Source organism: Adiantum capillus-veneris, chromosome 12 (genome assembly GCF_014529385.1).
Source record: "Adiantum capillus-veneris isolate H3 chromosome 12, ASM1452938v2, whole genome shotgun sequence".
Taxonomy (NCBI): domain Eukaryota; kingdom Viridiplantae; phylum Streptophyta; class Polypodiopsida; order Polypodiales; family Pteridaceae; genus Adiantum; species Adiantum capillus-veneris.
The window spans coordinates 19,051,952-19,066,162 of record NC_140942.1 but is presented as its reverse complement, the minus strand read 5'-3'; the positions used below and the strand labels follow the sequence as shown (position 1 = coordinate 19,066,162).

The window sequence follows — 14,211 nt, the reverse complement described above, 5'->3', positions numbered from 1 at the left end:
TTCTAGACTTGCAAAAGCCCTTTGACGTTTACTGTGATGCATATGGTCGCAGTTTGGGAGCACTCTTGATGCAAGAAGGCCATGTCATTGCTTACGAGAGCAGGATGTTTTCATGTCCTAAATTGATTGCACAAATTTACGAGATGAGTTGTTCGAAGTTATCCATGCTCTTACGCAGTGGCAACACTATCTACACAGAACTGACTTTACTTTCTTTGCAGACCATCAAAGTTTACACTACTTCTTGTCGCAGAAGCAACTTTCGGAAAAGCAAATGAGGTGGGCTAACATCCTATCATTGCTTCATTTCCGGATGGTCCATGTTCAGGGACAGAAGAATTTAGTGGCACATGCGGTAGCATTTGGTTCTGGCTATTCCAGCGATACATCATCGAAGCTTCGAGGATATGGTAGACTAGTACATCACAGATCTCGATGTTGCAGATATCTTTCATTGGATACAGAGTGGAGAGATAGTTGCAGTCTATTCCATACAAGACAGCTATTTGATGCGGAAAACCATGTTGTGTGTTACACAGCCTTTGAGGGAAAAGGCCGAGGCTCAAAAAGGAAAGACGAGTTTGTTCGCAGTTGCTTAGTATGCCAAATGGTCGAATTTGACAAGCATAAGGAAATGATGACATGGCATGCTCTGTGGATGGATAAAATGACCTGTTATAAGTTGTCCCAACTTATGGGGTTCTCATCCGATGGGGCCCAAAGGGACACAAGAATTTTTAAAAACGGCGAGCAGTTGCTGATGCAGGAGGCTCGCAGATTCCAAAAATAGTGCTTACGTAGCAGGTTGTACGGACGCCCGCAATTTGCGCTGACATGATGACGTGGCAGCTGTATTGATTTCCACAAAACACGCTTGCTGTTTTTGGGCTTGATGCTTTTGGGACTTGAAGCTTTTGAACTCATTGTTTTTGGGGCTCTGCTTTTGGCATCTCTTGTACTGTTTATAAGAGTCCTTGGGGCCTCACTCTGCAGAGCATGTGGACGCAGAGTCTGAGAGCAGAGGTCCCTCGAGAGTTGTACTTGCAATGATTAATGATAAAGAAATACCAAAAGGGGCTCCAGACTTTGGGGCCAATACCTCTAGGCACGGAACTACGTCAGGTCGTGTTGGCACTCTCTCTCTCTCTCTCTCTCTCTCTCTCTCTCTCTCTCTCTCTCTCTCTCTCTCTCTCTCTCTCTCTCTCTCTCTCTCTCTCTATTAAAGTTCAGTGATTTTGAAGTTTCCGTCCGTGTGTTGCTATTGATTTCTCGCTTGGAGTATCCAAGCCCGTTACAGTAAGCCTTTAGAGAAGCAGTCAGCTTGAGCTTGCAAAAAGTCTTGTCATTCCTTCTCAAGGTTGGACAACTTTGACGTTTTCTTGTCTTTAACTCATGTAAGTAGATAGATTAAAAAAATAGACTAGATTTCATTAATTTAGAAATGGCCGAAGCCGATACAAATGGGGCGGACTCACCCTTTAATTTTACATAAGAATTATGTTTCTATCTTCTCATTCTTCAAAGTTGCTTTCCTTGCCATGTAATCGACCACCACATTGTTCTTATGCAACCAGGGGATTCCCAAAGGAACGTCGCACCCCTGATGTAAAAGTCCTCGTGCCCTAAATACCCCTGACAATGCAACCGAAGTTTGCCTATGACAGTTGTAATGGCAACATCCCATCCTGGTGCCGCTTGAACTGCCTCACCCGGTGGTCCCATTTCCTCTGGGGTAATTCCAAGTCGAGCCGCCAATTCAGTCGAGATGAAGTTGGCCTTGGCTCCTCCATCAAAGAAGATAAGAGCTTCTTGATCTCTTAATTTGCCCCATGCTGTGATGAGCTCTATACTTTTGTCCATTTGGTCAGGGTTGGTCCCCACAAAATCTGCTAGCAATCCCGTCTTTGCCTTTCCTTTCTTTGCTCGATCCTCCGGTGCTTTGGAACTCTTTGGCTTGTTCTCTGACTGTTCTTTAGGTGCTTTGTTGGCAAGTACATGCCCTTGTTCCCCACAACCGTAACATTTACCCTCTTTGAAGTATTCGGCGCATTGCTTTGCTAACAATCGAAGGCCAGAAGGTTTCTTTTTATGTTGCTTTCCCTTCCTTTTGTTACCGTTGTTCAATTCTTGTCTGGTCTGAACTGTGACCAATTTGTCTATAGGGTACATAAGAGTGCCTCCGTGCATTGCAAACCCTTGCTTGGCATGTCCATTAGTCATTGCATGGACTCAGACTTCTACAGCAGACAATAATCCTGTATCTTTGTAGGTAGACCAGAACAAAATCGCTCAATCTGCTGCTTGAAGGTGATTTTCTTTATTCTTGGGTGAGCCATGAGTAAGTAAAAACTCACTTGAACTGTTGTCGCAAGAATAATGTGTCGTGCTCTCTACAGTGGGTGCTCCTCAATGCAATGTGCATGAAATCTCACTCCAACAGAATGAAAACACTGTAAACGATGAACAATATAGCAAACAAGTAACTCAATAGAACAACAGACTCAACAGTAGAACCTGAATAGCATGGGACTCGACTAACTCAAATGAACGAGTACAGACTCTCGCATGACAGCACACTCTCTACCCCAAGCCCAAAACTCACGGGTACAATGGGGGTGTCGAGGCTCAAGATGTGCAGGGAGGGTGTTGTGTGTGTCGTAGACTCCACGACTCGACTCAACTCAACGCTAGACTCAAGACTCATAAACCATCTAGAACAGTGTATCAGACTAAAGCAAATGTGAGAATATATACAACCCCAAAACGGCAACCAACGGATAGCATCAAATATCTATGACTTGCCAACTGCACCTATCCCCAAACTGTGGTAGAGAAGAACTGGCCACGGTGTCTTCTAAACCACCAATCCTGCCGCGTGTCAAGTCCACCAAGTGTGAACCCACGACCAATTGCAAGTGTCTTGTCTTTCCGTGTATAGTGACACTATAGCCCAGCTACAGGTTGCTCGCCACAAGACCACTCACCGTCCCAGAGAGTGGTGGAGTGAGAGAGCTGCAAAAAGGTCTACTGGTATGTACATTGGAGGGTGGAGATGTCCAGGAGGTGCTATCTACTGGTGGTCGGATGATGGTGGTGGAGATGGGTAAAAAGGTGGGTAAGGAGATGGAGGCCAGGTGTATGGTGGAGGGTAGTGGCCATATGTATGAGGAGGGTACATTAGATAGGGAGCACCAACCCCATGAGTAGCATACTGGGTAGGGTGAGAAGGTTGAGCAGTTGGTGGAAAGCTGGGAAATCCACTGTAAAAGGGAGCAGGATGGGATGAGGTGGACTGGGAGAGTGAGGCCATGGAGAGTCCTTGAAACTGTGAGAATCCGACCTTGGGTGCTCAGACTTCATACTAGGTGGTGGTTGTCCAGCTCCTTGAGAATCCCCCAAATGAGCTTCTAAGTGTCCGCATGTAGTGCCATAGCAGGAACATGAGTAGAACTTGGAGCTCTAGTTGTCAGGGATGTAGCTGTTTGTGAAACGGCTATAGACTGATGTTGAGCGCAGGAGGGACACACTGTACTGACCACAGGAAAAAGTTCCTCAACTGCGGCCATATCATTTGCTTCTTTTAGCTACATTTGTAAAGTGCGGACTATGTGTTTGAGGTCCTGTACCTGTCCTTTTGTACTTAGCCCTCTTGCGTAAAGTGATTTTCCCTTTGGGCGCCTTGGATGGACTTGACGGCTCTTTGGCATCATCTTGCAGATTAGAGATAGCAGTGGCATTTGCTTTATGTTGGAGAGCTTGTATCACCCAATACATAATGGGGGCTGCATAGCAATTAAACCTCTCAGCCTTCCCCTTTCTTTGTGTTCGAAATCGCTTTGCCATGTCCTGCAGCGCCTTAAAGAGCAGATGGAGAAAAGGATAGGGCAAACAATGGCAGAGACAAAAAAAATGCATCACACACAACTGGAGAGGAAGGAACCACTGCCTTGTCCGGTGCACGCAATAAAAAGTAATATTGTAAAATGGAGTACACCTGCCGAGTCTTGGTATATTCTGTATAGGAGTGGATCAATAGCTCTTGGCACGCATTAGTAGTGTCTTCAAGGGATAGATTGGAGAAGGTTTTAGTGGTGTGGACAAAGGTACAAGCACATTCAGTATCCCCATAGCACGCCCAACATCCTCCATTGTAAGAGTAACTCCATTGAGTTTCAGAAAAGTGAGTAAAAGAGCACTCAGTTTAGCATTGGAAATGGTGCAAGATAGGTCAGCTTGAGCCAGATTGTGGAGACCTAGGTGGAGTAACTGTTGCTGAGAAAAAACATCCTTGAGTACTAGGTTGGGGGCTTGTAAGTGATATATCATAAGTAGGGGTACCTTGGAGATGGCACCAAAAGGGCAGGGCACCTGGAGAGTGGTAACCTTGCCTGGAGTAACGGGTTGGTGCAAATCTTCATCAGAGGATTCCTCGGACAGTTGCTCTGAACTCGGGGCATAGTCCGACTTACTTTCACTACTATCCCAAGAGGAGGCGAAGGACTCGTGCTCAGATCGGAGGTGCTGATCCCGATTTCTTGTGTGAACCATTTTGTTGGTGATCACAATTGCGATGGAATTACTGGTACAGAGAATTACAAACTTATAAACTGCCCACATAGGCGTATGAAACTGCAGTTCCGGAATCCACATCGAGAGACATTGAAATACATGGAATGCATTTCCACGATGAAGAGGAATTTTGCAGTGGCGCGGGCCTGCAATCGGAGGTTGGGAGGTATAAAACCAGGGGAGAGAGGTGAGGGAAGATTGGACGATGTTTGCTGGTTCGACCTGCAGTAGTGCTGGCACACGAATTAGAGAAAGGTTTAAAAGTCATTGGGAGAGGTTTTTTTCAATAAGCTAAAATTGACATAGGAAAACGTCAATTTCATTTCCAGCTTGGCGAAAGGCGCACGCCGAATGGCGAGGCAAAGTGGACGAATGGCAAATGGCGAGGCCAGGTTGGGGCGAGGGCGAGGGCGACTGGCTAACCCATGGCGAGGGCGAGGCCAAGAGGAGAAGGCAGGTCGACGCTATATCTTAATCAGCAGGGCGAGAGCTGGAAAATTAGAGGCCTTGGCAAGCACGCAATAGAAGATAATCATGGCGAGGAAGATAAGCATGGAGAGGAGCACTCAGGAGGAATTTGCAGAGATAGACAGAGCACTTGCTAATAATCTTATGGTCAAAACAAAAGCGAATCAACAGAAGCGTGGACAAGGGAGTGCTCACAGGTAAGGTTAAGTACTGAATGCAGCTTGCAGCATGAATTGTAAAGGAACGTTTATGAAAAGCACCTCCACACCTACTCAGTGAGAGCGATTAAAGACTCATCGGAGACACAATAGACAATGAGGATTAGAGACACCATAGTTAATGAGGATTGCCAGTGCCCAGAATGGTTAAAGGAATAGTTGTATAGAAAAGAGTGATATGATGAGTGACCCAGAGCCAAGTTTAGGTGAGGAAGATCAAGAGTACACCCGGAAGAAAAGCAACGAGCAAAATTAAGAATAGCATACACTTGGTGCTTTGAACGAACTACTCCAGGGACAGCCATAACCTAAACCCATCAACACAAAGTAGACCTACTCAAAGAGAAGAGGTGAACTCAGATTGGAGAGGGAATGAAAGCAGCTACTGAATAGTGAGACTCGGTTCATACCACCAGAAGGGAAGCCAATAGAGATTTTTAAAGGGCAGAATGATAACAGTTAATTCGAGATCCATTGACTAGAGACAGAGAGAGGCCTTCTAGGGTGGATAATTGAACAACTCCTTGGGGCAGAATCTCCTGCATTTTGTAAGGGCCTTGCCAAGCAGGGATAAGCTTTTTGGATTTTCTTTGGTAGCAGGCCTGATAGGAGTAGCACTAATGATCCGGGCTTGAATTTCGGCTGGCGAAGATGACGATCATGCCACACCTTACGACGGAGCTGTTCTGCTTGGAGTGAATTGGAAGCTAACAAGCGACTCTCTTCCAGTTGGGAGAGACGAGAGATGTAAGCAGAGCCCATACCCCAATCCGTGCGAAGACTGCCTACACGAGGGGAGCCTGAGTTGAATTCGAAAGGAGCTATGGCTTCCGAGCCGAAGGCTAGTTGTAAAGGGGTGTGAGTGGTTGTCGCTTTGAAGGAAGTGCGGTATGCCCAGAGGGTGCCGTGGATAGCTTGAGCCCATGAAGCTGGATGGAGATGGCATGCTCTCCGTAGAAGGGCGATCAAAACCTTGTTTGTGCTCTCGGCCTGTCCATTGGCCCTAGGGTAATAGGCACAAGATTTGCGATGAAAAATTTTGTAGTTTGCCAGGAAGGTTGAAATCATCTCATTAACAAAGCGACTTCCCCGATTACTGGTGATCTCCAGTGGACATCCAAACCTGCACAATATATTTTCGTACAAAAACTTTGCCACAGTATTGCTAGTGCAATCAGTTGTTGCCAGGACCTCTGTCCACTTGGTAGCGTAATCTGTAGCCACAAGTAGATACTTCCAATTACCTGGTTGAGCCCGAGGAGAAATTGGACCCACAAAGTCTAACCCCATCTCTCGAATGGTAACCATGCCATTGAGACTTGCAAAGGATGGTTTGACTGCTTACTTGGTTTCGGTCCACATCGCTGACACATCACAAACTTTGACATAAGCAATTGCATCCCTGAATACATAAGGCCACCAGAGACCACTCTGTAGGATTTTGTGGACAGTGATGTGACACGGTAATGGCCACCAGTGGGACCATTGTGGACATCCTCAAGAATATGCATAACTTCATTGGGAGAGAACACCGCCTCATAATACCATCCGGGTCGCCTGACTTGTAGAGCTGGCCGCCAATGAGAGTGAATGGTCGAGACTTCAACGGCAACCTTTGCTTCAGCAAAGATACATTCTCTAGGTACAAGCCGGTAGATAGCAAATGCAAGACATCTCCGTACCATTCTGGAGTTGTATCCACCTTAAGCAGACTACTATCTGGAAATTCATCTACAATCCCTGTAGCTTCTTCAGCCGTTTGAACGCAAGAGAGATGGTCAGCCATGACATAATGCTTGCCCAGACGAAGGACCACCTCGAAATCAAACTCTTGAAATAGAAGTAGCCAACGCCATACTCGACCTGCAACTTGCGGCTTGTCAAGCAGATAGCGCAAGGCATGGTGATCCGTAACAGTTGTGAAGTGCACCCCCAATAAATAGTGACGAAATTTTTGTAGAGCTTACACAATAGCCAAACCTTCCCTTTTTGTCGTACTATAGTTACACTCTGCTTTGGTGAGCAGTCGACTTGCATAGTGAAGAGGCCCGATCTAGGTTGAACTCCTTACTAGGTTGAGTCAGCACAACACTCACAACCAGTTGATTGGCATCCGTATCCACATGAAATGGGAGGGACCAATTGGGGGCAACTAGAATAGGTGCTTCAGTTAGACGTTTTTTAAGGTATGCAAACGCTTCAGCCTCGGGCTTTGACCATTGAAAAGGTACAGTAGCACTGGTGAGCCGGGTCAATGATTGGGCTACCTGTGCATACATCTGGATGAACTTGCGATGATAGCCTGTGTGGCCTACAAAGCTCTGAACGCCTTTGGGATTGGTGGGAGGAGGCAACTTCAAGATGGCTACTATCTTCTTTGGATCAGGCGCTAAACGTTTAGCAAACACCACATGGCCTAAAAGTGTCCCTTCAGTGACCAAAAAATGGCATTTGTTTGGATTGAGCTTCAGACGTGCCACATTTGTGAAGAGGGGGGACATTTTGCGAATGAATGCCCACTAAAGAAGTCACACGATAAGGATGACAAGTCAGAGCATAAAGGAAAGAAGCCAAAGCTCAATGCAGGACTTGTCCCAGATTTGGTTGGTGACCAGCCAAACATAGATGCCACGGAATTGTGCAGAGCTTGGGGCAAAGTTAGAGACCAAACAGTATTGGTTTTCTTTGATCCAAGAGCCCTTGAAAATTTCATCTCACCAGAATTGGCATCAAAGTTGGGCATTCGTGCAGAGGAGATGGGTACGATAGGTGAAGCAGGTTGGGCATGCCCAGGTCATTCAGAGCTTGTTACTCCCATTTTGGGGAAACTTCGTCTGCACATTCAGAGTTATGTGGATGTGAAAGAATTTCATATTATGCCAATTGAGGGCTGTGATGTGTTATTGGGTATCCCATGGTGTTAGAGGTTGCATGCTATGGTGGATACTTACAACAAAAATATTACCCTTGTGCATAAAGGAAAGACTCATGTCCTTGATGTAAAGCTTAAAGGCGAGTCTGTTCCAGTTGTTTTGCTTTTGCTATTTCATCTGTAATAAAGGATCATCTTTTTGCGTGCTTGATCTTTGCAAAAGAAGTACCTGAAGTTGTATCTGATTTGTCTACCTTAGATAAAGATAGGTCAACTTTTCTAAGTGGTTTCAGTGATTGTTTTCTGGACTCTTTGCCAAGGGAGTTACCTCCTAAGAGACCTGAGGATCATACCATAGATCTTGTGCCAGGCTCTAGACCACCAAATAGACCACTGTACAGGGTTACTGCAGCCCAGCAGAAAGAGATTATGAGTCAGGTCAACGAGCTTTTAGAGAAGGGACTAATTCAGCCCAGTTTATCCCCTTTTTGTTCACATGTACTCCTAGTGCAGAAGAAGGATGGTTCATGGCGCATGTGCATTGACTACCACACTTTGAATAAAAATACCATCAAGAACAAGTTTCCCATACCGAGGATAGATGACATCCTTGATCGGCTTGAGGGAGCATCACTGTTTACCAGGATAGACCTAAAGAGTGGGTACCACCAGATACGTATTAGGCCAAGAGATGTCCATAAGACTGCGTTCAGGACAACATTTGGTCTCTATGAGTTTCTTGTCATGCCATTTGGTCTCACAAATGCTCCTGCCACGTTCAATAGAATGATGGACATAATATTTAGACCACATAGAAACTCCGTGGGTACCTTCTTTGATGACATGAAGAAGAGAGAATTCTTTTTAATATTGATTCACTTCCTTAGGCACATTGTTTCAAAGGATGGGGTACGCATGAATCCCGCCAAAGTGGAAGCAATTAGGTCATGGCCAGACTTGAAGTCCGTACATGACATTCGAAGCTTTCTAGGCTTATGTTCCTATTACAGGAGGTTCATCCGAAATTTTGCTAGATTGCTTCTCCACTGCATGCACTGCAAGGGAAAGCAACTACTTTCAAGTGAACAACCAAGGAAATTTTTGCCTTCAAACACTTGAAACAGAAGCTAACTTCAGATCCGATAATCATTTTCCGAGATCTTTCGAAACCTTTTGTGGTTCAATGTGATGCATGTGACCACAGCCTTGGTGTAGTTCTAATGCAAAATGCTCGAGTAGTTGCGTATGAGAGTATAATTCTTTTGAAGACCGAAAGGAACTTGCAAGTTTATGAGAAATAATTGTTGGCTATTCACGCTCTCACTAGTTTGAAACACTATCTGCTAGGGGCTGATTTTGTTGTCCAAATAGATCGTCAAACCTTGCAATACGTGGTGGCTGATGCGTTGTCACGAAAGCCCCAATTTCGGCAGTGTCAATTCCGTACCATTGTGAACTAGATGTAATGAAGACACAATATGTTGAAGATTCAGATTTTGCAAGGATTTATGGTCAACTTGTTGATGGGCAACATCATGAGCACTATATGCTTCAGAACTACATGGAAAGTTATGCATTACTAAATAGTTACGGTCAAAGGTTTTGACGGAAAGTCATGCTCCACCATATGCTAGGCATCGTGGAATTGATGCGACATTGAAAGGGATTGAGGCATTCTTCTATTGGCCAGCTTTATGTCACGATGTTGACACATTTGAAAGATCATGCTTAGTATGCCAAAAAGTCAAATTTGACAGGCAAAAGCAATCGGGATTGTTGTAGCCATTGTTGATCCCTGATAGGCGATGGGAAAGCATAGCGATGGACCTTTTTTTATCTTCCAAGAACGCAAACAGGCAATGATGGGATTTGGACTATCATTTGTAGGTTCAATAAGGAGGCCCACTTCATTCCTGTTAGGAAAAAGATAAAGCTAGAACACATAGTCAAGATATTTATGAGCAATATCTTTAAGTATCACGGGATGCCTCAGTCAATTGTCAATGACAAGGATCCGCGTATGACGAGTCTTTTTTGGAAGGCATTGTTTGACAACATGGGCACTACTCTAAAGTTCTCATCTTCCTTTCATCCACAAACCGATGGACAGTCAGAAGAGCCAAATTCTACAGTCCTAGATCTGCTCAAATGTTATGTGTCAGAGCACAAGGCAACTTGGAAACACCATCTCTCATTGGTTGAATATGCTTACAGTAACATTGTGCATACGTCAACAGGCAAGGCACCATTTGAGATAGTGGAAGGAGGGAAGAAAGTCCCACCATTTTGCGAACTAAGGACAAGATATTTGAGGCAAACAAATATGTGAAAGATATGGATGAAACATAAAGGAAGATAAAGATTGCTTTTGAGAAGACTCAGGCTACGCAAAAGAAAGTTGTTGATCGTCACAGTCATAAACTCGTATTTTCATCCCTTGTGGCTTGTGGTGTTTAGCCCTTTGCCACCTTGATATGTGAGCTCTATGTGCCAAACGCATAATGCCTCCATAGCCATGGAAGCTCCGAGCTTCGATTTGTTGCCGATGTGAAGCTCGTCGGGAAGAGTGGAACCTCAGGAGAGGAGTAGCACTGCAACCTTCGGCTCTGATACCACTTGAAGAATGGGCGGTGTGTGCGGAGTGAGAGGGAGAAGAAGAGCAGCCACAGAGTGTTGGTGGAGCTCTTACTAAGGATTTGAATTCCTCACTACTCCTTATTGTTTTGTATGATCAAAAGAATAGATAAGGTTGGTACGGTCAATATGATGAGTGTTGAGCCAGTTAACTTGAACCCTAACAAGTTTTTCAAGGAAGCTGATGTGAATGGTCAAGCAAACATTGTCTGGAAGACAACAACAAGCTCAAAATTGAGCACATAATTTTTGTATCCAAATCCACTCTTTACTACCTACAAAATAATGGTCAAATAGTATCCATAAGTGAATTTTTTGTCGAATGATTATTGAATCAAACAAAGCAAATTCTCGCAACATATTAGTCTTCCTCAAACTAATCTTCATGTGATAGATAACATAATATTGTCTAGAATTATGATATGTTTCCCATTGATGATACTACAGTGAATAATATAATCTTGTATTAATACTATGCATGAACAAGCTGATAGACTAGCATGAGTTTATCACTTGTACTTTCTCTTAAAGGTGTGCTTTGTTTTAGACTCTGTGTGGTGGGAAAGGTCTCTAGTCTAGTAGGGTTGTCATTGACCTCATCGATTATGTCAGCCTGAAGCCTAGCTCGTGGCTATAAATTGAGTTGTCTTGTACTCTTCTCTCAAGTTAATTTTTTTGCACCATAATCTAGTTTTATTTTTGAGTCTATGCTCTAGTCTAATCTCTTGCAATTAAGCATTGTAATTATCATACCATCATCATGAACGCTTCTCTCTCTCATCCACTCTAAACCCAATAAGTGGTATCAAAACCGATGGTTCTACCTAGGTATTAGTCACTTGCATATTTTTCCTTGCATTGATTTTCTTTGGGTTGGTGATAATCTCATTTCCTAATCACTATTTGGACATGAGCATGCTCCACCACCCTCTAGTGATTAAGAGGAAGGTGCATGATCAGGTGATAGGTGCATTAATTAGGCAATTTTTGGATTGAGCCTTTGATTAGGGAGAAATTGGAGGACTATCATTTTTGAAGATCGAACCCATTTTGGTGGAGAAGCGCTTGGCCATTCTTGGAGAGTTATCTTTTTGCTGAAGAATATTTGAGGAGCCACCTCGAAGGGTCGACCCAACTGTGGAAGATCCTCTCCACCAATTTCATATTATTCTTTTTTATTCTCTCCTTCTATTCCTCCACCAAATTCACCCTGATTGGCGCCCTCTGTACACGGCTCGTATCTGCTCCTTGCTGTCGGCCTTCAGCAAGGGTTTGAAGCCCATCAAGAGAATCTCTTTCCCACCAAAGTCAAGCTCATTTTTTTGCCCAAGATAAGCCCTACAACGCCTTTCCCTTGCTCGCCACTGCAGCCCACCATAGCTGCCGAAACTCTGCAGCCCCTTCGATGCTTGCTGTATACAGGCTGCTTCAGCCTCTGCAATCAATAGAGTACTTTTTCTTAATCTCAAGGCCTAAAAGATCCGCCAATAAGAATTTTCTGCAATAAGCCCATAATCAGCTCGGAATTTTCTGCAATAAGCACATAATCAGCTCACCTTCAACTCGGTACACTTCTCTGCAATTGTCTCGTCATAGAACACCCAGCTTTTTTGTCAATACAACAATGGTAGCTCTTAGCTATAAGTCACGTGACTTGACCAACTCTTTAGTCTCAACAGCTACCTCACCTATGGGGCAATTATCACCACCTAGGCGACCCAAACAAAAGCCTCGCCGTCAACCAATGCGAATGCACTTGTGGATCCAGAGCAAGAACGACATCGAGTTTGTAAGCAAAGGTATCGAGAATATTGGGCTTCCAAGCTCAATGCAATTGCAATACAGCCAAGGCATGAGCCACAAGAAGAGGTCTCAGAGAATGATGTGGAGAAGGAAACATTCAATTTTCAGTGTCAACAACTTCAGTGGGTCCCACTAGAAGACCTACTACGAGTCTCAGTCGAAGATATCTTGTTGGAAGAACCTCCGATGGAGGAAGAAGAAGCAGCTGAAGAAGACGAAGCATTTTGAAGACTTTTTACCTTCCCTAGTTTAAGGGGAGACGACGTCATCCTGTGTGGATATTGTGTCATCCTTAGTGGATATGTCATCTTGTGTGGATACTATTTTTTCATCCTGCGTGGATATAGTTGTAAGTCTTCGTTGTATTAGTCTAACCCAAAGCCGAAGGGGAGGCTTGTTGCGAATTGTGCTTTGTTCTAAACTCTGTGATGGGAAAGGTCTCTAGTCTAGTAGGGTTGTCATTGACCTCGAAAAATTATGTCAGCCTGAAGCCTAGCTCATGGCTATAAATTGAATTGTCTTGTACTCTTTTCTCAAGTTGATTTTGCACCATAATCTAGTTTTATTTTGGAGTCTATGCTCTTGCAGTTAAGCATTGTAATTAGCATGCCATCATCATGAACGCTTCTCTCTCTCATCCACCCTAAACCCAACATGGACGATATTTCTGGATTCATCTAGATGTTATTCAGGGGTTTCAAAGACGAGAGGACAGCAGTGCAATTTCTGAAAGCATTAGAGAACACCAAAAGGCGAGTGGAAGGGCCAAAGATTAGAAATCCAGGTACGTTATGCAATTCTCTCAGCATTTGTGTTTGGGCTGTGCCAAAGAGTGTCCTACATCCAGAATTTATGTCTTGTATCCAGATTCACAGACACGACTGCGGGCTTTCATGGCCAGATGTGGGGGACATAAAAGGTTTCAGCACAAAGAATATGAAGCTGGCAAACCTTGATCTTCTTTTGCTGCTACATTGATTTTTTCTTTTCTCCAATTCACGTTTTCGCAGAAACACAGAAACCTAGGTGCCCAGAAGAGGAAAGGGGGGCCGAGGTGGGGGGGTAGGGGCAGGGGCCGCACATCCCCGTTAGATCCATATATATATGTATATATATATATATATATATGAACCAGGGGAGATAAAATTGGTACAGAAGGCTTAGGCATGAAAGGGACAAGACTACGTCTCAGCTATTTCAATGATACTTCTATTGCAATCTATGGATTTGTTAAAGCAACAAAAGCTGCAACAGGAATATTAACTTTGAAAATACCTGGTTGGTCGGTCAACTATAGCAACCATTTCACCTTGTGTGTCTGCCCTGCTTTGGGAAATGAGTATCCAGATGTGGGTATGCACCGCCTTGGTGACTCCTATGATCTATCCCCCGTTCCCTCCACTCTTTGATGATCTAGGTACTCTTTGTTTCTGTGAACTATTGCAAGTTTGCATGCATGTTTGTACATAATGTCATATGCTTTTCATCCAAAAAGCAGAGCCAATGTGTACCTTGCAGACAAAATTGGCCGTTGGACTAGTGGGAAGGTAAAATGGACGTTGTTAGTGCTCATTTCACCTAGTTGATAATTAACTTGCTTTTGTTGCTCCAACAAAAACATGAATCGAAGTCGATGAGTCATTGAAA

At 44.2% G+C, this 14,211-nt stretch overlaps 1 protein-coding gene across 1 annotated transcript in view; it reads left to right on the top strand.

Annotated features, from left to right (window-relative positions):
- The window catches only part of LOC147445404 (uncharacterized), a 71,414-nt gene extending 57,203 nt beyond the window's left edge, over positions 1-14,211 (top strand). The window contains exons 5-6 of the mRNA XM_086524579.1: positions 13,257-13,348; positions 13,432-14,211. Of these exons, the coding sequence (XP_086380705.1) occupies positions 13,257-13,348; positions 13,432-13,520 (181 nt within the window). The 3' untranslated portion in view covers positions 13,521-14,211. The remainder of the gene's footprint in view (positions 1-13,256; positions 13,349-13,431) is intronic.